At 55.1% G+C, this 22,439-nt stretch overlaps 1 protein-coding gene across 2 annotated transcripts; it reads left to right on the top strand.

Annotated features, from left to right (window-relative positions):
* Positions 1-312: 312 nt before the first annotated feature.
* Ptpn23 (protein tyrosine phosphatase non-receptor type 23) lies at positions 313-22,406 on the top strand. Of its 2 annotated transcripts, XM_090323385.1 has the most exons (25): positions 313-477; positions 7,784-7,858; positions 14,818-14,945; positions 15,055-15,131; positions 15,461-15,510; positions 15,594-15,725; positions 15,807-15,887; positions 16,202-16,333; positions 16,417-16,464; positions 16,696-16,752; positions 16,877-16,935; positions 17,068-17,147; positions 17,235-17,349; positions 17,433-17,498; positions 17,704-17,849; positions 17,935-18,246; positions 18,320-18,474; positions 18,557-18,708; positions 18,790-18,969; positions 19,059-20,781; positions 20,878-21,062; positions 21,146-21,250; positions 21,333-21,471; positions 21,562-21,678; positions 21,747-22,406. In XM_090323385.1, exons 1-25 carry the CDS (start codon positions 394-396, stop codon positions 22,230-22,232), a joined length of 4,884 nt encoding a protein of 1,627 aa, XP_090179511.1. In that variant the 5' UTR covers positions 313-393; the 3' UTR covers positions 22,233-22,406. The 2 variants fall into 2 exon arrangements, with proteins under 2 accessions (XP_090179511.1, XP_090179510.1); XM_090323384.1 differs by having other exon boundaries at positions 21,333-21,678.
* Positions 22,407-22,439: the final 33 nt, after the last annotated feature.

Genomic DNA, 22,439 nt, shown 5'->3' with positions numbered 1-22,439 from the left:
GCCTCGCTGGCAGGTGGAGGCTATATACTGCTTTGCTTCATAGGTCAGTGTCGGAAGACTACGACTCCCAGAATCCCGTTCGCTCCCCCCAACTAGTTGCGCGGCTCGCGGAGGACCGAGCATGCGTACAAAAGCGGCTGCGCACGCGCCTTCTTCCAGCTCCCTCACGCGAGGAAGACTGAGCATGCGTGGCCGCCCACGCAGCCCGCAGACTGCACCTCCCGGCAAGCAGCGGGGCACCCTCCTGAGGGTGAGGGGGGGCGGAGGGGGATCGACCCTCGTGACGAGCGACTTCCGGCGTGGAGGGGCGGGGTCGTGCGTGCCGCTGAGGCAGCCATACACCCCGCGCCGAGGGGAGCGGCCGAGCGGCCTGCTCGGCCCCGTGAAGCCGCCATGGAAGCCGTTCCCCGGATGCCCATGATCTGGCTCGACCTTAAGGAGGCCGGAGACTTCCACTTCCAGCCAGCCGTGAAGAAGGTGAGCGCGCCTTCCCGCCGTCCGCGGCGTCGCTGCGCGCGTGACGCCCCCTCGGGCGTCCCGTGTCCGTCCCGCCCGGCCACGTCCAGGCCCGGCCCGCCGGCCCCCGCCCGCCGGGCCCCGCGAATCCCCCCTCCCCAGCCTGGCCGTTCCCACCCTGCTCGCTCCTCTCCGCCGCGCCTTCCGTCCCTCGTCCACCCCCCCACCCCTGAGTGACGCCTTCCGGACCCACTTGTGCCCCGCCCCTCCTCTCCCGTCGCATCACCCCCCCACACACCCCTACCCCCGCGGGTCGGCCGGCCTTGGGGCCAGGAACTGGCCCTGGTGGCTCAGGCTTGGCGGGCGGGATTGGGGAGGCAGGGATCCGAGGGGTTACACCGGCTAGGGGTGTGCGTCCGTCCGTCCTTCCGTCCTTCCGTCCTTCCGTCCGTCCGTCCGTCCGTCCGTCCGTCCGTCCGTCCGTCCGTCCTGGGGCTTGAACTCAAGGCCTGGAAGTTGTCCCTAAATTTTCGTGCCCGAGGCCTGAGCAACTTGATGCCACTGGAGCTCCACTTGCCCAGCTGTGTGTGTGTGTGTGTGTGTGGTTTAATGGGAAGGATAAAATGGATTTAGTTCGTGGTGGGGTGAGGGGGGAACATGGGTTCATTGGCAGAGTCTCACAGACTTTTTCCTGGTCTAGGCTGGCTTCGAACTTGATCCTCAGATCTCAGCCTGAGTGATTTAGGATGACAGGTGTGAGCCATTAGCGCCCGGCACACAGGACTTCAACTTCCAATTAATTCTGTGTGTTCTCCTCACAAGGCTATTTGGAAAGCTTCCATGGACCCAAAGACACCATTTCTTGCCTTTAAAGGGTCTTCTGCCTGCAGTGTTCTAGCCTTCAGAGGCACCTAGTGAGAATTACTGACTTGCATAGGACAGACGTACTTGTGTATTGAGGCAGGGGGCCTCTGAGGAGAGGAGCACAGAGTGTGGTAATTGAGCATCAAGTTCCCTCTGAGACGTGCTGCTTTTGGGAAGGGCCACCAGAGCAGAAGTGAAGGCAGCCAATCCAGGAAGATGGCAGGTTTTGTTGGTTGTCGTTTTTAAGCACAGCAGCTACAGTGATTAAGTACCACTCAGGTGCTTAGGAAAAGAAGCTTATTATCTCCATTCAGGCACAGTTGGTTTGCATTCCTTGTTATTATTTTGGTGATTCAGGGGACCAAAGCCAGGGCCCATCCAAGTACTCCTTTCCCACTGAAATACTAGCCTGGGGAGTTTTCCCTAGTGGTTAGAGTGCTTGCCCAGCATGCGAAAACATCTGGGTTCGATTCCCCAGTATCACATACATAGAAAAAAAAGCCGGAAGTGGTGCTATGACTCTTGTAGTAGAGCGCTAGCCTAGAGGGAAGCCCAAGGACAGTGGTCAGGACCTGAGTTCAAGCCCCAGGACTGGCCAAAAAAATAATAATAATGCTAGTCTGGGATTTTGGTATCCTCATCTTGTAAAACCAGGAGATTAGACTCCTTGATCTAAAGTTTTGTTTATTCTTTTCCATTTGTTCTTTTATAGAAATGCAACTTGTTGAGTTTTCCTAAAACACAGCAAAACTCTTGTCTTCAAGTTTTACAAAATTCTCCGTTTAGAGCTCTCCCTCTCCAAGCAATTTGTTTATTATTATTATTTTTTGGGCAGTCCTAGGACTTGACTTGGCCTGATCACTGCCTTTGGCCTTTCCTCAAGGCTACAGCTAAACCACTTGAACCACTGTACCACTTCTGGCTTTTTCTGTGGAACTGAGGAATCAAACCCAGGGCTTCATGTATCCTACGCAAGCACTCTACTATTAGGTCATATTCCTGGCCTACCCCAGTTCTTTTTAGTGATTATTGAGTTCTCACTATGGTTTGATCTGCATACTTCTGGTACAGGCCTTCTACCTTTCTGCTCATAATTGCTTGGTGTTTTCTCTTCTGTCCAGGAATTCTTCCCTCTTTCCATAGGGTAGTGGTAGGTTCTTTAATTAGATAGATACAGAGATACATATCTAGATATGTGGGTATATATGTACATACGTGTATGTATATATATATATATATAGGTATATGTCTATACATACACATATATACATGTAATTTGTGTGTGTGTGTGTATGTGTGCACAAGTGCTAGTACCAGGGCTTGAACTTAAGGCTTTTTTGATCATGACTAGTGCTTTACCCATTCAGCCACACTTACAGTCTGGTGCTTTGCTGTTTTCTAAATTTAATTTAGGAAGGTAGAGTAAAAGTTCTGTTTATGTCAGCCTATTAAGCTGAAGTTTTACTACAAATATAGCCTTACCTCCCTTTTACCTCTGAAAGAATTCATAGTTTGGTAGAGAGAATTTAAAAAGTAAGGTGATGTTAGTCTAAAAAAGTTTGTAGTATGTAGAAGCATCCACTTAAGCCAGGCACGGTGGCTTATGTGTGTCATCCTAGCTACTCAGGAAGCTGAGATCTGAGGATCACGGTTCAAAGCCAGCCCCAGCACTAAAGTCTTAGACTCTTATACCCAATTAACCACTAGAAACCGGAAGTGGCGCTGTGGCTCCAGGGGTAGCGTTGAACTGAAGAACTCAGGGACAGTTCTCAGGCCCAGAGTTCAAGTCTCACAACCCACCAAAAAAAAAAAGGAATTCCCCCTAAGGAGAGCTCATCAGGGAAAGCTTACTAGAAGTGGGTTTTGAAAGATGAATTGACGTTTTCTAGTGGAAAGCTTGTGAGGCAAGGCTTTTTCCAAAGTCTTTTTGCTCTGATATTGTTAAATAAAATTTGTGGGAGAGGGGGAGGCCATAGATTTGATGTGGACCCAAAAAGACCAAATTGTTATAGAATTGGATCACAGTAAACTGAGATTTGGGTGGTTCTAATTAAGCAATGACTGGTTGATTCAGTGGTCACCTGTTTTCTGTGCTTCAGTTTTTCTGTAAATGTTTTCATGGTGGTGACTGGAGTTCTCCGAAGGTATTTTGGATAGAAGATTTCCCTGTTCGTGCTTTACTTAGTTTTGGTTTTTGTGCAGATAAGCCCATTAAATTTAAACTTGTCAAGGTTTTTTTCTTTTTAACTATTGAGTTTTTTGGGTTTTTTGTTTTGTTTTGTTTTGTTTTTTGGGCCAGTCTTGGGCTCAGGGTCTGAGCACTGTCCTTGGGTTCTCTCAAGGCTAGAGCTCTAGCACTTGAGCCACAGCGTCACTTCTGGCTTTTTTTCTGTGTATGTGGTACCAAGGAATCGAACCCAGGTCTTCGTGCATGCTAGGCAAGCACTCTACCACTAGGCCAAACTCCCAGCCCTGAGTTTGCTTCTGATGTCTGTGTCTTCTATTATATTGACGTGAAGCAAGAGGAAAAGAGCAAGCATTGCCAAGTGCCAAACTAGGTTGGTATACCGGGGTCCACATAACATTTTAGTGGACAAGGGATGCTGGCCTTGCATTCCCTACCACACACGTCACCTCTTTAATAGAGCTTGAATTCAAGGCATTGTGTTCACCTATTCAAGCGCTCTACCACTAAGTTATATCTTCAACCTGCTCTACACTTGAGTGTGCTGACTCACCGGAAATAAAGTGAAGAAAGGCTGATTCTTGCGTTCTTTATTGGTGATTTGCCTATGGGGTGTTAGTGTTCGTTCTTTTTTAATCCCAAACACCTACCTTTAACTACCACATAACAGGCTTAGGCTGAGATGATGTAGCCATCCCTGATTCGTTCATTGAACAAGTGGAGTAGTGCTTGCTATGTGTAATTCTTAGGAATGCAGGAGTGGCAAAAATCCCTGTTCTTTTAGAGCTTACCTACCTTCTCCCTTGAGCTCTTCAGCTCAAGGCTAGCACTCTACCACTTTCAGCCACAGTGCCACTTCTGGTTTCCTGGTGTTTTATTGGGGATAACAGTTTCCTGACTGGGCTGGCTTTGAACCATGGTCCTCAGATCTCAGCCTCCTGAGTAGCTAGGATTACAGGTGTGAGCCACCAGTGCCCAGCTGATACCTAGATCTCTGCCTTTCTATCACAGTCCTGTAGAGAAACTGCCTGGTGTTCAGGCCTTTCACCCGCTTACTATGGCCTACCTCTATGGCTTCACTTCTCCAGTCTCTCCTGTGGGGACCTTCAGCATCTCTCCCACATCTGATCTTTGCCCTTGCTCCAGTCCTTACTGAAATTCCTTTACCTGCCTGTCACCCAAGTTGGACCCTCTCTTATTACAGTCCCCTCAGCTGCCTGGCGATTGAACCACCTCCTCTGAATCACACAAGTCTTTCCGTCAGTCATTTGACTTGCAACTGCGTGCTGCATGCACATACGTGCTGCCTCCTACCCTTGCTCTTATTCACATGTAGGTAGAGCCTGGCTTTTCAGATTTGTGAATTCTTTTCCTGTTTCCCCATGGGACAGCTGACTTAGAAAATTAATGTACATTTGCACATACATAGAGACAGAAAAGTACTTGAGAAGTTCAAAGGCCATGAAAGGCCCCTCACTGCCCAGTAGTGAAGGAATTGGAAAGGTATCATTTACCTGTGGAGGTGACCTATCTTCTCTCATCCCACATTCAGAGGCACTAACTGAGCCTGTCTACCTTCCCTCTGACTTGTTTAGCTTTATATTCTCATACACCAAAGACCTATATCAATTTCACTTAGGACTTAGATCACTGTTGTTGTTTTTTTTCTTTCATGCAGGAAGTAGTAAATTCCTTGTGTGGGGAGTGCCCTGTAAGTGTTGGCTGGATGACCTGATCTAGTTCTAACTCCCCCTAGGAGAAGTAACTTGAGTCTTCTTCACCCAGGGGCCAGTCAAAAGTGAGGTGAGAGGGGGTGGGGCTTAGTATTCCTTAGTATTCAGGTGAAAGGAAGATTGAAAGTCTGTTTTCAGGTGCAGTATTTTTGGCCAGTGATTGTCTACTAGGCTTGCTGACATGAGCAAAGGCTAAAATTTTCCCTTGGTAGCACTTCTTTCTTGAATAAAAGTAATTTCATGTGAAGTTCAGCAACTGAGTGTGTATTAACAGTATTGTGTGAAGGATACCATTCATCCTTCCTGTATTTCTGAAGACCAGTTCAAGGAATGCCCTGTGTTTGCCTGTATGTCTGAACAAGGAACTGATACCCTGTGAGGTGCCTTAGCTGGTCCATGTTTGCAGTCCCAGCTGCCTGAGACTGAAAGGACCACTGGGCCTAAGAGTTCAAGGCCCAGTGACCCTCAAAATTTGCACATTTGATCCCTTTTCATGCCTTTCCTTTTTTGGTTTATCACTTTATTTTTATTTATTTATTTTTTTGCCAGTCCTGGGCTTGAGCTCAGGGCCTGAGTACTGTCCTTGGACTTTCTCAAGGCTAGAGCTCTACCACTTGAGCCTCAGCACCACTTCTGGCTTTTTTCTATGTATGTGGTACCAAGGAATGGAACCTGGGTCTTCATGCATGCTAGGCAAGCACTTTAACCACTAGGCCAAACTCCCGGCCCTTGGTTTATCACTTTAATTAGCACTGTAGTTTGAAGATAGTATGTCAAATTAAGAGCATAGCAAGCCAGGGGCTGGTGGCTCACCTGTTACTCAATAGCCTGAGATCTGAGGGTTGTAGTTCGAAGCCAGCCTGGGTAAGAAAGTCCTTGAGACTCCTGTTCAATTAATCACCAGGAAACCAGAAGTGGAAATGTGACTTAAGGTGCTAGCCTTGAGCAGCAAAGCTCAGGAACAGTGCCCATGCCCTGAATTCAACACCCATGGCTGACCCTCCCCTCCTCCCCCCCCCTGAAAAAAAAGTAATGTGGCCTAGTGGTGGAGTGTTTACCTAGCATGCACGAAGCTATTTGGGCTTGATTCCTGGGTACCACATACACAGAAAGCCAGATGTGGTGCTGTGACTCAAGTGGTAGAACGCTAGCCTTGAGAAAGCTCAAGGATTAGTGCTCAGGCCCTGAGTTCAAGCCCCTCGACCAACAACAACAACAAAAAGAACATGCTGATACGGAGTCTTTGAGGAGGTAAAACCAACAGAAGAGGGAGCAAGGGCCAGAGGATTGGGAATGTAACAGGAGCATGCTGTGATTCGCTGAGCATTCGCCTCCCTTCCTCTTAGGCTTTTCCCCTTTCCTACCAGTGTAGATGAAACCTGTCCCCAGCATCCCCAGTTCCCACATGACTGGCTGCTTCCCACCAGGTCCTGGGTCTTGGGAAGGAAAGCAAGGAAAGAACACAGCCTCTTCCCCCCCTTTACCATAGATCTTGGCCAGGCCCTCAAAGTCACTGTGCTTGAGTCCTCAGTGTAGAGCACATGGCTTCCCTCCACCTCCCCCCAACCCCAGATTGTGCACCATCAGCAAGCATAGCAGCAGGGGTCAATCTGCTGCCTCAGCCTGTGATCTTGGTTGAACAAAGGGCCCTTCTGTCAGACCTCAGCTGGTGTGGATGCTTACTGACCAAGACAGACAGCTCTTGAGGTGGTGAGTGCTGTTTGGGGCAGGCATGCCAGTCTCTCCTCTGCTGTGATGTGGGAGTTGACCTCCCCTTTCCCCTGTCTCCCTTCTGGGTCATTCCCACCAGACAAGACTGCACGCCATCTGTGGTTCCCTTTCCCACTACAGAGTATAGCGTTGCTGAAGAGGTTTTAACTCTTGCTCCTGTGTGTGCATGCGTGCGTGCGTGCGTGCGTGAGAGAGAGATGGGGCTTGAACTCTGGACTTGAGCACTGTCCCTGAGCTCTTTTGCTCACAGCCATTACTCTACCACCTTGAGTTACAGTACCACATCCTGTTTTTCTGGTGATTCATTGGAGTTGAGAGTCTCATAGATTTTTTTTTTCTTCCCATGCTGGCTTTGAACTTTGATCCTTAGATCTTAGCTTCGTGAGTAGCTAGAGTTCCAGGTGTGAGCCACCAGTGCCCAGCTTCTCTTTGATATTGTTTGGTGCCTCTTACCTGCATAGGCTTCAGATTATGATCCTAAAACATAGCTGGGTGCATTCCTAAGGATGCTTCAGTTTGTGACCCTTTTGGAATTCTCATAGGGTTCCACTTAGCCAGCTCAGCTCCCAGCATCCTGAGCTGGAAGAATTCCTGGATTTGATGGAGAGGGTTTCAGCATTTTAAGGATCCTCCAGGGTCCGTCATTGTCAGAGGAAAAGGAGATACCCATTGGTATAGCATCTTGGTACTGCCCATTGTTGAGAAAGAGTGGTCCTGGACACCCAGCTGTGTAGACCCAGGATTCAGAGATCTGTGGAGGGGTGTGTGTCTGTCTCTTCTTATCACTGGATTACATTCTTTTTTCTCCTTTTAGTTTGTTCTGAAGAATTATGGAGAGAATCCAGAATCCTACAATGAAGAACTAAAGAAGCTGGAGTTGCTCAGACAGGTAGGAAAATTTGTTCTGTTTGAGACTGGGTCTCATGTACCCACATGCTGGTTTTTGTGTGTGTCCAGGGGTGGGGTGGGGTATCATGGGGTTTGAACTGGGCCTGGGCTTGTCCCTGAGCTCTTCAGCTAAAGGCTATCACCCTACCCTTGAGCCATACCCCACTTCCCATTTTCTAGAGGATAACTGGAGATAAGAATCTCAGGTCCCTTTTTTGTAATGGGGTGGCTTTCTTTGAACCTTTATCCTCAGATCTCAGCCTCCAGAGTAGCTAGGATTACAGGTGTGAGCCACCGCACGCAGCTCACATGTTGTTCTTGAATTGGCTATATATAGCACAGGCAGACCTCAGACTACAATCCTCTTATCTCTGCCTCCTGTTGCTGGGACCAGTGGCACTTGCCACCACACTTGGCTTATTGGTTGAATTGGGGTCTTGCTAATTCTTTATTGTTGTTGTTATTCTTGCCTCAAACTGTGATCTTGATTTCCACCTCCTGAGTAATTGAGATTAGAGGCATGAACCAGTGTGCTTCGTGAGACAGTCTAAGTTGCTTTGCCTGGTCTCAAACTTGTGGGCTCAAGTGTTCCTCTTGTTTTATCTTCCCAAGTTCCAGCCGGAACTTGCAGCTGGAACTACAAGTATGTGCTACCTGGCCCAGCTTGAACTCAGGGCCTGGGCACTGCCCTTGAGTTCTTTTGCTCAAGGCTAAGGCTCTTTCTTTTGAGCCACAGCACCACTTTTGGTTTTCTGGTGGTTATTGGAGGTAAAAGCCTCATGGACTTTCCTGCCCAAGATTAGCTTCAAATCGTGGCCTTCAGCTCTCAGCCTCCTGAGTAGCTAGGATTACTGGGTGAGCCGCCAGTGCTTGGGTTTTTTAATTCAGTAATTTATTTGTTTTAATTATCCCATATTAAATTGTACAAAGGGGATTTTCATTGTGACATTTTCTGATACTCTACAAATTTATCCTGGTCAGCTGCACCTCCTCCGTAACTATCCCTTATTCCACTCTGCCCCGGCCCGCGGGGTTCAGTCAACTGAGACCCGAGAGGGAACCGTACCTAAATGAATGGGACAGACAAACACAAAGAAATGAGACCAAGACAGTGTTCTGATCAAAGTTTGTTTATTGAAAGTCAGAGGGGGTTTATATAGGGCTCGAAAGCAGGGGCTAGCGCAGTGGAATTTTTAATTTGCAAAATTCATTATAGGCAGGAAAAGGGGGTTTGCGAGAATCTCATTATAAGCAGGAAAGGGGGGTTGGGAAGACAAGACAGGAGATGGAGCAAGTCGACCTGTCGAGATAACACTTCAAACATTTCTTTAACGTAAATCAGAATAGTCTATATATCAACTGTCAAGGTAACAGTCCAGATGTTTCTTAACACAGCAGAGCAGCTTAAAGCTACTCACTAAGCCTATCCTATTAAAAGTCGTAGGCAGCAAGTTAAGAGACCCAGAGGCCGTCTCCACCACCACTCAGAACACTTCCAACAGGTTCCATTGTACTGCTCGAATGCGTAGATGTGCGTTTGGTTTTTGCTCTTTGGTTTCTGCCTTCCTTGCCATTTCTTCCCGTGTGTTTCTACCTGGTATGGTTGGTTTTGAAAAAGCAGTCGCATGATGTCTGTTGTCAATTCTCAGATTCTTTCGGATGACATTCACATTCTTTTCTTGGGTTGTGTGAGTACACCATATACTGACAGTTTTGCTGCCAACTTTTCAGCAGGTGGACCCTTCCTTTCCTTGTGGTTGCTAGCCCCCGCCCTCCGCCCCCCGAGCAATCTTGATGGCATAACCTATGGCTTGTTTCTAGAGTCTTGCTTGTGAGCCTTGAGAAACGGGCTTGGCTGTTGTGTGCTGTTTGCAATGGTTTGGTGTGTATTTGGCGAGGTGGTGGCAATGGGGTGCCCCAGTCTCCTGGTTTTGTTTTGGGGTTTGGTATTGAACTCGTGATTCTCCTATCTCAGCTTCCATGCCCAGCTCACCTCAGCCCCCTTCAGTGGTTCTCATCTCACCATCTCTTACTCTGAAAACTTGGAAAATAAGAAATGGTGGGGGGGGGGGGAGGAAGCAAACTAAATGTGCTCTGGAGATGGCTGTTATGACCACACAGGGTGTTTTTGTTTTTTAATTTTAAAGTGCCAAAAGGCCCCATTGATCACCAGCTGTTAAACAAATTCGGTTGGTAAAAGAGTTGGTGAGCTGAGTGCCGGTAGCTCAGGCCCATTATTGTAGCTACTCTGGAGGCTGAGATCTAAGCATCACAGTTCAAAGCAGCCTGGGCAGAAAAGTCCTGTGAGACTCTTCTCTCCAATTGACCACTTAAAAACCAGAAGTGGTGTTGTGGCTTAAGTAGTAGAGTGCTAACCTTGAGCACAAAGAGGCCTAGGGACAGTGCACAGGCCCTGAGTTCAAATCCCATGACCAACAACAACAAAATAACAGAGTCTTGTGGATTTTCCTGCCCAAGCTTGCTTCCAACCTTAATCCTTCTGAGTAGCTATGATCACAGATGTGGACTACTAGCACTTGGCTATGATTTTTTTTTAACTTAATTTTTTATTTATTTTTTGCCAGTCCTGGGGCTTGAACTCGGGGTCTGAGCACTGTCTTTGGGCTTTCTCAAGGCTATGGCTCTACCACAGCATCACTTCTGGCTTTTTCTCTATATATGTGGTATCAGGGAATCAAAACCTGGTCTTTGTGCATGCTAAGCAAGCACTGTATCAATAGGCCAAACTCCCGGCCCGATTTTATTGTTTTTTTTTGTTTGTTTTGTTTTGTTTATGGTATACCAATCTGGGAGCCTGAACTCAGGGCCAGGGTGTTGTCCCTGAGATTTTGTGCTCAAGGCTACCTCTCTGCCACATGAGCCACAGTTCTATTTCAGCTTTTTGGAGGCTAATTTGAGATAAGAGTTTCATGGACTTTTCTTGCCACAATCCTTGAATGTCAGCCTTCTGAGTATCTAGACTTACAGCTGTGTACCACTGGTGGCACTTACGCAGTTTAAAAATAAAGAACCATCGGGTTACATGGATGCCTTGGTGGGTGTGGTGGAGTGCTAAAGTACGAAGTTCTAGCTTCATTGTTCCCACAAGTTGAGGTAACAGGTCAGGACTTGGCTACATCCCCCATCCTCTGCAGACCGAGAGAACAGTTTGTTACATCGCCAGCAGGTGGCATTTCAGCACAGTTCCTCAGAGCGCCCTCCCCAGGTAGCAGCCCATTTCCCACAGTGCATGCAGAGCAGGTACTCTGCTACCCACCCAGACCCTCCCGTTGCCTTCCTGGGCTGGACGCCTGAAGCCTAGCATCGAGAACAGCTCCATAAACATTGGCCCAGTGAACGTTTGAATGAAGGCTTGGGCCTTCCGGGCAGTCCCACCGAGCAACTCCATTCTCGTTGATTCCCTCACTACCACCCATCTCAGTCCCTGAAAGTACAGGGTGTGCTCCCAGGTACTTCTCAGGCCAAGGCAATAGCATTCTTGGTTGATCAGTTGTTTGTTTGTTTGTTTATGGGTTGTTGGACTTGAACTCTGGGCCTGGGCACTGTCCCTGAGCTCCTTAGCTCAAGGCTAGTATTCTACCACTTTGAGCTACAGCACCACTTCCAGTTTTCTGGTGGCTCCTTGGAGATAAGAGTCTCAGAGACTTTTGTGCCCAAGTTGGCTCTGATCTATGATCCTCAGATCTCAGCCTCTGAAGTAGCTATGATTACAGGTGTGAGCCACTGTCACATGGGTGGTTTTCTTCGTTTAGTGCCTTCGATATGCCTTCTGGTTTCCAGAGTTTCTGATGAGACATCAGATACTGTTACTGTCAATCACCCCTAGCGTGTGATGGATTTCCTCTGTTGCTTGCAATGTTTTCCTCTTGATCTTTTATTCTTTGTTTCAGCATGTGCCAGTCAGTGTTGGTCTCTGAGTTCACTGTGCTCGGAATCCATTGATTTGCTTGGGCGTTTGTATTTATGTCTTTCATCAGATTTGGGGAGTTTTTCACCATTACGTCTTCCAGTTGTCTGACTTTGTCTTCTCTTCAGGGACTTTCACAATGTGTATGTTGTTCCATTTAAAGGTATATTCTCTTAGGTCCCTTAGGTCTCTTCCGCTCTGTTCACTTTTTCTCTCATTTTCTTTCTGTTCTTATTGATTCTCATTGCCTGCTAACTGCTAGTGGCTCATGCCTGTCATCTGGCCACACAGGAGCCTGAGATCTGAGGATCACAGTTCAAAGCTCGTCCATGAGACTCTTACCTCTAATTAACAAACCAAAAGCTGGAAGCGGAGCTGTGGCTGAAATGGTAGAGCACCAGCCTTGAATGAACAAAGCCAAGTGAGAACTTGAGGCCCTGACTTCCAGTCCTAGTATTGGCACACACACAGGATTTTCATTGCCTGTGTTCAGATCTGCTGACTCTGCTGCCTGCCTGCCTGCCTGCTCAAATCTGCATTTGAATCTCTCTGGTGAATTTTCTCCCCCCACCCCACTGCCAGTCCTGGGGCTTCAATTCGGGGCCTGAGTCCTGTCCTTGGGCTTTCTCAAGGCTAGAATTCTACCACGGGAGTCACAGCACCATTTCTGGCTTTTTATGTGTGTGGTACTGAGGTACCCCAGTCTTCATGCATTCTAGGCCAGCACTCTACCACTAGACCAAACCTCGGCCCTCTAGTGAATTTTTTTTTTTTTTTGCCAGTCCTGGGCTTAGACTCAGGGCCTGATGTTTTTTTTTTTTTTTTTCTCTAGGCTAGTGCTCTACCACTTGAGCCACAGCACCACTTTTGGCTTTTTTTTTTTTTCTATGTATGTGGTACCAAGGAATCGAACCTGCGTCTTGGTGCATGCTAGGCAAGCACTCTACCACTAGGCCAAACTCCCAGCCCCCCTCTAGTGAATTTTTAAATTGATAGTATTATGTATTTCAGCTCCAAATTTATCTCTTTGATGGCTTTTTTTCAAGGCTAGTGCTACCACTTGAGCCATAGCTCCACTTGGGACTTTTTGGTGGTTAAATTGGAGATATGAATCTTCTGACCTTTCTTTTTTTTTTTTTTTTTTTGCCAGTCCTGGGCTTGAGCTCAGGGCCTGAGCACTGTCCTTGGACTTTCTCAAGGCTAGAGCTCTACCACTTGAGCCTCAGCACCACTTCTGGCTTTTTGCTATGTATGTGGGGTACCGAGGAATCGAACCCGGGTCTTCATGCATGCTAGGCAAGCACTTTAACCACTAGGCCAAACTCCCGGCCCCCTGACCTTTCTTATCAAGACTTGGCTTTAAACCATAATCTTTAGCTCTCAGCCTTCTGAGAGCTAAATTACAGGGTATGGGCCACACTTACACCGAGCAAGGTCACGGTTTTAAAGTCTCTAATAGATTCCCTCCCCCCACCCCCACCCTGTTTTTCTTTTTCTTTTTTTCTTAATTTGATTGTCAAGGTGATGTCCAGAGGTTCCAGTTACATATATAAGGTAATGAGGGCATTCTTGGTGGAACATTGTCACCCCTCCATTTCATAGCTGGTTTCTCAGGGACAGTTTGAGGATGTTTCTTTGTGTGCTCTGAGGTCAGGTTGGTTTTTGTCAGGTTTGTCTGCTGTGTGATCTTTTTGGTGGTGGAAACTGAGCATTTGAGTCTAATGATGGGGATGAACTTCTCGTCTTTCCCCTGGTACTGGCTGATTTTTCACTTTGTCTCTGAGCCAGCCTCAGATGTAGACTTTAAAGTCTTTTGAGATCCTGCACTTCCCTTTGGGCATGCCGGGTTACTTTGTAACTTCCCCTGTGCTGTGTGGCTACTTTTGGATGTCCTAGTATTTATTCATTATCTGGCTCTCAGAGAGGAAAATGGGACATGCCGCCTTTAAATCTGTTGGAAGTTAACTCGGGGGAGGTAGAAGCGGTGGCAGTGGAAGAAGGGTCAACAATAATGGTCTCCAGATGTATTTTTGGAGGACAAGCATCCTTTCTGCCCACCATGGTTCCTACAGTTACTTGCTGAGTGCCAGGAATTATTTCCCCTTTTTGGTCTACATTTCCTTTTTCTTTTTTTTTTTTTGGCCAGTCCTGGGCTTGAGCTCAGGGCCTGAGCACTGTCCTTGGATTTTCTCAAGGCTAGAGCTCTACCACTTGAGCCTCGGCACCACTTCCGGCTTTTTCTGTGTATGTGGTACCGAGGAATCGAAGCCCGGTCTTCATGCATGCTAGGCGAGCACTCTACCACGAGGCCAAATCTGGCGTACATTTCTATTTGCATGTCACTGAGATGGTGTACTATTCTTTGTGACATGCGCTTTTGCCTGTCAAGACTCACACGAGCAGTACTTTTACTTGGTGAGGTTCAGCAAGTGCTTGTGCAGGGTTCTTCTTCCTATCATTTCTTTAAATAATCCTCTTGAATGAAAAGCTTGGCGGCAGCTGGTGTTTGACTCTGAAGTGTGTCCTTCTCATGCATATCCAGGCATATTTTTTTTCTTGGGTGTCTCTTTATTTGTGGTGTCTTATTTTTAGATGCAGAACTGTGGGGCAAAAGTTAGGTAGAGCAAACATTTTATTTTTATTTCGTTGTGGGTCATGGGGCTTGAACTGTGGGCCTGGGCACTGACCCTGACCTCCTTGGCTCAAGGCTAGCACTCTGCCACTTTGAGGCACAGCACCACTTCCAGTTTCCTGGTAGTTCGTTGGAGATGAGAGTCTCACGGACTTTAGTGCCAGGCTGGCTTTGAATCACGATCCTCAGATCTCAGCCTCCTGAGTAGCTGGGATGACAGACGTGAGCCAGTGGGGCCCCGCAGAGTAAATAAACTTTTTCAAGCATGTAGTCCTTTGCCAGCCCAGCTGGGTGCTGTTTAGAGTTAGGGGGCATGGTTGGTGTCACCATGTAGAATGAGTGGGCCTGCCTGCCCTCTGTCCCCCGTGGTGGCAGCCTCTTTCTCCCATCGTGCCTCCAGAATGCCGTTCGCGTCCCCCGAGATTTTGAGGGCTGCAGTGTCCTTCGCAAGTACCTGGGCCAGCTCCACTACCTGCAGAGCCGGGTGCCCATGGGAGCTGGCCAGGAGGCTGCCGTCCCCGTCACCTGGTGAGAGACCCGGGGGCATCCCCTCCCCCACCTCCCTCTCCCCCTTGCCTGGCCTCGGGTCCCTGGTCCCTGCCAGCCCCCACTCCAGGTGACGGGACTGTGTGTGCAGGACAGAGATCTTCTCTGGCAAGTCCGTGGCCCATGAGGACATGAAGTACGAGCAGGCCTGCATTCTCTACAACCTGGGTGAGCCGGGGCCCCGTGCCGGGAGGGGTTCCCCCACACTGTCTGCCACTCCCCCGTGTGTGTGGTCTGATCAGGAGAGGGGCTCCTTGGACTGGACAGCACCCCTCCCCACCACGCCCCTGGTTTGGCATGTTCTGGGAATGGGGACGTGGGGGTGTTCCTCTTTCTTCTTCCCCACCCCTGCAAGGGCTGAGCGGGCCCCTGGGCGTCCTTGAACTCACCCTCCAGTCCTTACCTGCTGTCGTGGCTGGAAGGCACAGGTGCGGGCAGCCTGAGGAGCACCCCCTAATCCCGGCTCCCCTAACTCCGCGTCCTCTGTCTGCCTCCAGGCGCACTGCATTCCATGCTGGGGGCCATGGACAAGCGGGTGTCGGAGGAGGTAAGAGAGGGCGGGGTCATGTGGACAGCCAGGGAAGGGGCGAGCTTCATGGCTGCAGCGCCCCTCTTTCCTCCTGGCTGCAGGGAATGAAGGTGTCCTGCACCCACTTCCAGTGCGCGGCGGGCGCCTTTGCCTACCTGCGGGAGCACTTCCCACAGGCCTACAGCGTGGACATGAGCCGCCAGATCCTCACCCTCAACGTCAACCTCATGCTGGTGAGCGCCTGCAGCGGGCGTGCCTGTTCTCTGGGGAAGGGCGGGAAGGGCTGAGCAGGACGGGCGGCGCGTCTTTCGCAGGGCCAGGCCCAGGAGTGCCTGCTGGAGAAGTCCATGCTGGACAACAGGAAGAGCTTCCTCGTGGCCCGCATCAGCGCGCAGGTAGGGAAGGACTCCGGGAGCCCCGCCCCGCCTCCCTCTCCCCTCCACCGCCCCTTCTTCTTCTTTATCTTTATTGGGGGGGGTAGGGCTTGAACTCTGAGCCTGGGCGCTGTCCTGAGCTCCTCAGCTCAAGGTGAGCATTCTGCCACCTGAGCCGCAGCGCCACTAGCAGTTTTCTGATGGTTCACTGGAAATGAGAGTTTCATGCCCCTGGCTGGCTTTGAACCGTGATCCTCGGATCTGTCCCCTGAGTAGCTAGGATGACAGATGCGAGCCACCATCATGCAGCTCCCTGACCCCATCTCAACTCGCAGGTGGTGGATTACTACAAGGAGGCCTGCCGGGCCCTGGAGAACCCGGACACAGCCTCGCTGCTGGGCCGCATCCAGAAGGACTGGAAGAAGCTGGTGCAGATGAAGATCTACTACTTTGCAGCCGTGGCTCATGTGAGTGGCGCGGGGTCCAAGGTGGCCGTGGCCATGGCTGTGACCTGGAGCGGTCGTGATGCTGGCTCTTCTTCTTTTCCCAGCTGCACATGGGGAAGCAGGCTGAGGAGCAGCAGAAGTTTGGGGAGCAGGTGATTATCAGGCGCATGGAGGGGGGGGGTCCCTGGTCCCACCCCCATGTCCCTCCCGTGTCCCCAGCAGCCTTGCTCCCTAGGGGTCTCCACAGAGGGCAGCTGTGGGAGGTGGCACTGTCACCCCTGTGGCCCTTGGCTTGACTGGCATCTGTCACCTGGGTTTCTTGTCTTCTGGCGGGTCACCCAGTGGCCAGGCCGGGAGGACTGAGCAGGCTTGGTTCTGTGCAGGTGGCGTTCTTCCAGAGCGCCCTGGACAAGCTGAACGAAGCCATCAAGATGGCCAAGGTAAAGCCTAGGGAGGCCTGCCTGCTCCTCAGCGCCCAGGGCACAGCTGGCAAGGGTGAGCAGAGCCCGTGGGAACTGGCATTGGCCTAGAGTGCGCCAGGCTCCATGGCCCTCTCGTCCACAGGGCCAGCCCGACACTGTACAGGACGCACTGCGATTTGCTATGGACGTCATTGGAGGAAAGTGAGTGTGGGCGGTGCTCCCTCCGCCCTTCCTTCCTCCTCCCTCCTTCCCTCCATGAAGGGGCGTGGAGAGCACAGACCCTCCTACCTCTGATTCTTTGTCTCCTGCCCTCCCCCCTCCCCGGACTGCCAGGTACAATTCAGCCAAGAAGGACAACGACTTCATCTACCACGAAGCTGTCCCAGCACTGGACACGCTCCAGCCTGTGAAAGGTAGCGGGGCCAGGGACGGCTGGGGAGGAAGATGGGGTGGGAGGCGGCTGCCTCACCCCTGCCATGCTCCCCATCTCCACCCACCAGGAGCCCCCTTGGTAAAGCCCTTGCCAGTGAACCCCACAGACCCGGCTGTGACGGGGCCTGACATCTTTGCCAAGCTGGTGCCCATGGCCGCCCACGAGGCCTCCTCGCTGTACAGGTGGGTGCCGTGCCCCGCCTTCCACGTCGGGATCTGGGCGCCCGGAGATGGCGCCTCCACCAGCTGCTCTGTTGCTTCCGCAGTGAGGAGAAGGCCAAGCTGCTTCGCGAGGTGATGGCCAAGATCGAGGACAAGAACGAGGTCCTAGAGTGAGTGGCAGTGCTGAGGAACCGAACCCGGGGCTTCACTTTCCACTAAGCCTCCCCAGCTCCGTCCTCCCCACTGTGCCCGGCACTTTCTGCAGGTCTTGTGTGCTAGTCACTGTGCTTCTGCCACGACCGCAGATGAAGTCCAGGAGAGGGGGCCCCTGCTCTGTAATTTAGGGGAGGGTCCCCTGGTTCTGTTGCCCCACAGCCAGTTCATGGACTCGATGCAGCTGGACCCGGAGACGGTGGACAACCTGGACGCGTATGCCCACATCCCGCCCCAGCTCATGGAGAAGTGCGCGGCGCTCAGCGTCAGGCCGGACACGGTCAAGAACCTCGTGCAGTCCATGCAAGGTGAGCGGGGCCCAGAGCAGCCGGTGGGGGGCCCCGTGGGGGGCCAGCCTGCCTCAGGGGCTCCCCTCCCCGCCATGCTCCCCAGTGCTGTCGGGCGTGTTCACGGACGTGGAGGGATCCCTGAAGGAGATCCGGGAGCTGCTGGAGAAGGACGAGCTGCAGGAGCAGAAGCTGCAGGACGCGGTGGGCCAGGCTGGGGCCGGCCCCGCTGCAGCCAGGGCGGAGCTGGCCGAGGTGAAGCGCGAGTGGGCCAAGTACATGGAAGTGCACGAGAAGGCGTCCTTCACCAACAGCGAGCTGCACCGCGCCATGAACCTGCACGTGGGGAACCTGCGCCTGCTCAGCGGGCCTCTCGACCAAGTGCGGGCGGCGCTGCCCACGCCCGCCCTCACCCCAGGTGAGCGCCGCGGGGAGCCTGGGCTCCAGGCCCCGCCCGCGTCCCCACCCCACTGACGGCTGCCGCCCCCCAGAGGACAAGGCTGTGCTGCAGAACCTGAAGCGCATCCTGGCCAAGGTGCAGGAGATGCGGGACCAGCGCGTGTCCCTGGAGCAGCAGCTGCGTGAGCTGATCCAGAAGGACGACATCACGGCCGCGTTGGTCACCACCGACCACTCGGAGATGAAGGTGGGCTGGGCAGGCTCTGGAGTGGGGGCCCCTCGGAGATGAGGTGCTGAGTGTCCGTCCCTGGCCTCCGGCCCCCCTGCAGAAGCTGTTCGAGGAGCAGCTGAAGAAGTACGACCAGCTGTGCGTGTACCTGGAGCAGAACCTGGCCGCCCAGGACAACGTCCTCCGCGCGCTCACCGAGGCCAACGTGCAGTACGCGGCCGTGCGACGCGTGCTCAGCGAGCTGGACCAGAAGTCAGTGCCCCCCGGCCCCCCCCCCGCCCTGCCCCCCGCGCCTCCCCACCTCACCCCAGCCCTGCCTGCTTCCTGCCGCAGGTGGAACTCCACCCTGCAGACTCTGGTGGCCTCCTACGAGGCCTACGAGGACCTGATGAAGAAGTCCCAGGAGGGCAAGGACTTCTACGCCGACTTAGAGAGCAAGGTGGCCGCCCTGCTGGAGCGCGCGCAGGGCACGTGCAGGGCGCGAGAGGCCACCCGCCAGCAGCTGCTGGACAGGTGCGTGCGTGGGGCCCTCGGCGCTCTGCCCAGTCCCCGTGGTGGGGCGAGGGCTGGGCTGACCCTGCGCTGGCCTGTTCCCCCCTCAGGGAATTGAAGAAGAAGCCGCCACCTCGGCCCACGGCCCCCAAACCGCTGCTGCCCCGCAGAGAGGATGGGGAGGCGGGGGAACCCGGGGAGCTGGCTGAGGAGCTGTGCAGCCTGCCCCCCGACGTGGCCACTGGCCCTCCACCCCCAGACCCCTTCCTGGGGGCCACTGCTCAGCTCCACTACTCTTCTGGCCCTTTCCCCAGCTCGGCAGGCCCAGTACCCCATTACCTCCCAGGACCTGTACCCCCTGGCACCTACCCGAACCCCACACCCCTGATGCCGCCCAGGGCTTGTGGGCCCCCAGCTGTGCCCATGGTGCCCGGGCCTGCCCTCTACCCAGCAACCACCTACACCCCCGAGGTGGGCCTTGTGCCCCGGTCCTCCCCTCAGCATGGAGCCATGACCAGCCCGTATGGGGGTGTCAGGGCCCCCCCTCCCACCCCAGGTCTCCCCTCTGCCCCGCCAACCCAGTTCTCAGGCCCAGAGCTGGTCATGGCCATGCGGCCAGCGACCACCACCGTGGACAGCGTCCAGGCCCCCATCTCCAGCCACAGGGCGCCCTGCGCCAACCCCACCGCCGCGCCCCCCCAGCCCTGCTTCCCCGGGCCCCCACCGCAGCCCCTGCCCACGCCCTACACCTACCCTTTAGGGAGCAAGCAGGGTCTGGTGGCCCCGGGGACGCAGCCCCACTTCCCTCCTGCCGTCCCCGCGGGCTACACGGGCCCCGGGGGGAGGCCCCCGGCCCCTCCGCAGGCGGCCTTTGCGCCCCCGCAGCCGCTGCCCTTCCAGCACCCCCACCTCTACCCTGCCCAGGCCTCAGGCATCCTCCCGCCCCAGCCTCCCTACCGCTTCCCCCCTCAGCCGGCAGTGCACCCCCAGCTCGTCTACGCAGGTCCCGCTCAGGACCCCATGCCACCTCCGTCGGGGGTGCTGCCCTTCCCCAGCCCCGGACCCCCCCAGCCTCCTCACACCCCCCTGCCCTACTGTCCTGCCCCTTCCCCCCGGCCCCCCGGGCCCCAGGCCGCGCCCCTGCCCATCCGAGGGCCCCCGCCGGCCGGCCAGCCCAGCCCCGGGCCCCACCTGGTGCCTTCGCCGGCCCCGTCTCCAGGGCCCGGCTCCGGGGCCCCGCGGACCCCCGCGGCCGAGCCGCCGCCATGCCCGCGCCGGGGCCCCGCGGCCGCTGACCTGCTGTCGTCCAGCCCCGAGAGCCAGCACGGCGGGGCCCCGCCGCCGGGCGCCGGGCAGCCCCTGCTGCAGCCCACCAAGGTGGACGCCGCCGCCGAGGGCCGCCGGCCGCAGGCGCTGCAGCTGATCGAGCGCGACCCGTACGAGCACCCCGAGCGGCTGCGGCGGCTGCAGCAGGAGCTGGCGGCCTTCCGGGGCCAGCTGGGGGACGCGGCCGCGCTGGACGCCGCGTGGCGGGAGCTGCAGGAGGCGCAGGAGCTGGACGCGCGCGGCCGCTCCATCGCCATCGCGCGCTGCTACTCGCTCAAGAACCGGCACCAGGACGTGATGCCCTACGACGGCAACCGCGTGGTGCTGCGCTCGGGCAAGGACGACTACATCAACGCCAGCCGCGTGCAGGGCCTCTCGCCCTACTGCCCGCCGCTCGTGGCCACGCAGGCGCCGCTGCCCGGCACCGCCGCCGACTTCTGGCTCATGGTGCACGAGCAGAAGGTGGCGGTCATCGTGATGCTGGTGTCGGAGGCGGAGGTGGAGAAGGTGCGCAGCGGGGCCGAGGGAGGGCGGGGGGGGGGGGAGGCCCCGGGGGACCCCGAGCTCCCCTCACCCCCCTCACCGCGGCCCCTCCCTCCGCAGCAAAAGGTGGCGCGCTACTTCCCCACGGAGCGGGGCCAGCCCGTGGTGCACGGCGCGCTGCGCGTGGCGCTGAGCAGCGTCCGCGCCACCGACACGCACGTGGAGCGCGTGCTGAGCCTGCAGTTCCGCGACCAGAGCCTCACGCGCTCGCTCGTGCACCTGCACTTCCCCACCTGGCCGGAGCTGTGCGTGCTGGCGACCGGGCAGGACGGGAGGGAGGGCGGGGCTGGGGGGCGCGGCCCGCTCACACTCACCCCCGCCTCCGCAGCGGCCTGCCCGACAGCCCCGAGCACCTGCTGCGCTTCATCCAGGAGGTGCACGCGCACTGCCTGCACCAGCGGCCCCTGCACACGCCCGTGGTCGTGCACTGCAGGTAGGCGCGGAGCCGCGCGCGGACCCCACCCCCCCCCCCCCGGGCCCGCCCGCACCCCGGTTCTAACCCCGCCCGTCCGCAGCTCCGGTGTGGGCCGCACCGGGGCCTTCGCGCTGCTCTACGCGGCCGTGCAGGAGGTGGAGGCGGGGAATGGCATCCCGCAGCTGCCCCAGCTGGTGCGGCGCATGCGCCAGCAGCGGAAGCACATGCTGCAGGAGAAGGTGGGTGCACCGGGCGGGCGGGGGGACGGGTCACGGGTCGGACAGCCCCGCTGGGCCCCGTCCCCCGCTCAGCCCTGCGCGTCCCCGCAGCTGCACCTGCGATTCTGCCACGAGGCGCTGGTGAGGCACGTGGAGCAGGTCCTGCAGCGCCACGGCGTCCCCCCGCCCGGCAAGCCCGGGGGGCCCAGCGCCCTCAGCAACCAGAAGGTGAGCGCCTCGCCCCGGGGCCCGGCCCCCAGCGGCCCCTCCCCGGCCTCACGACCCTGTCTCCGCAGAACCACCCTCCTCAGGACTCGCAGGACCTGGTCCTCGGCGGGGACGTGCCCATCAGCTCCATCCAGGCCACCATCGCCAAGCTCAGCATCCGGCCCGCGGGGGCCCCGGACGCCCTGGCCGCCCCGGACGCCAGCCTGCCAGGCCCCGTGGAGACGCCGGCGCTGCCCCCAGCCAGCCTCCCCGAGGCCACCCCGCTCCCCCACTCTTCCCCCCCGCCTGTCTCGTCACCTCTGCCCGAGCGTCCCCAGCCCGAGGAGCAGCAGCCCCTGCCTGAGGCGCCCGCGTCGGGGCCGCCCTCCTCCTCCCTGGAGCTGCTGGCCTCGCTGACCCCCGAGGCCTTCTCCCTGGACAGCTCGCTGCGGGGGAAGCAGCGCATGAGCAAGCAGAACTTCCTGCAGGCCCACAACGGCCAGGGCCTGAAGGCCGAGCCCTCCGACGACCCCCTGAGCCTCCTGGACCCGCTGTGGACGCTCAACAAGACCTGAGCGCCGCTCGGGCGGGCCCCGCCCAGCGCCCCCGCGCGGCCTCTGCTGTTGAAATAAACAACGTTATGGCCGGTTCCGTGACCCCGCCCGCGGCCGTTTCTGGGGTGCACACACAGGGGCGCAGGCGGCTGGCAGTCAGCATTTTATAGAAAGTTTAATATTACAACAAGGACAGTTCCGAGGCCGCGCGGAGCCGCGGGCCCCGTG

Source organism: Megascapheus bottae, chromosome 32, assembly GCF_031878675.1.
Source record: "Megascapheus bottae isolate mThoBot1 chromosome 32, mThoBot2.hap1, whole genome shotgun sequence".
Lineage (NCBI taxonomy): Eukaryota > Metazoa > Chordata > Mammalia > Rodentia > Geomyidae > Megascapheus > Megascapheus bottae.
Note: the sequence above shows the minus strand (reverse complement) of the source record. Positions and strands in the feature narration are given on the sequence as shown.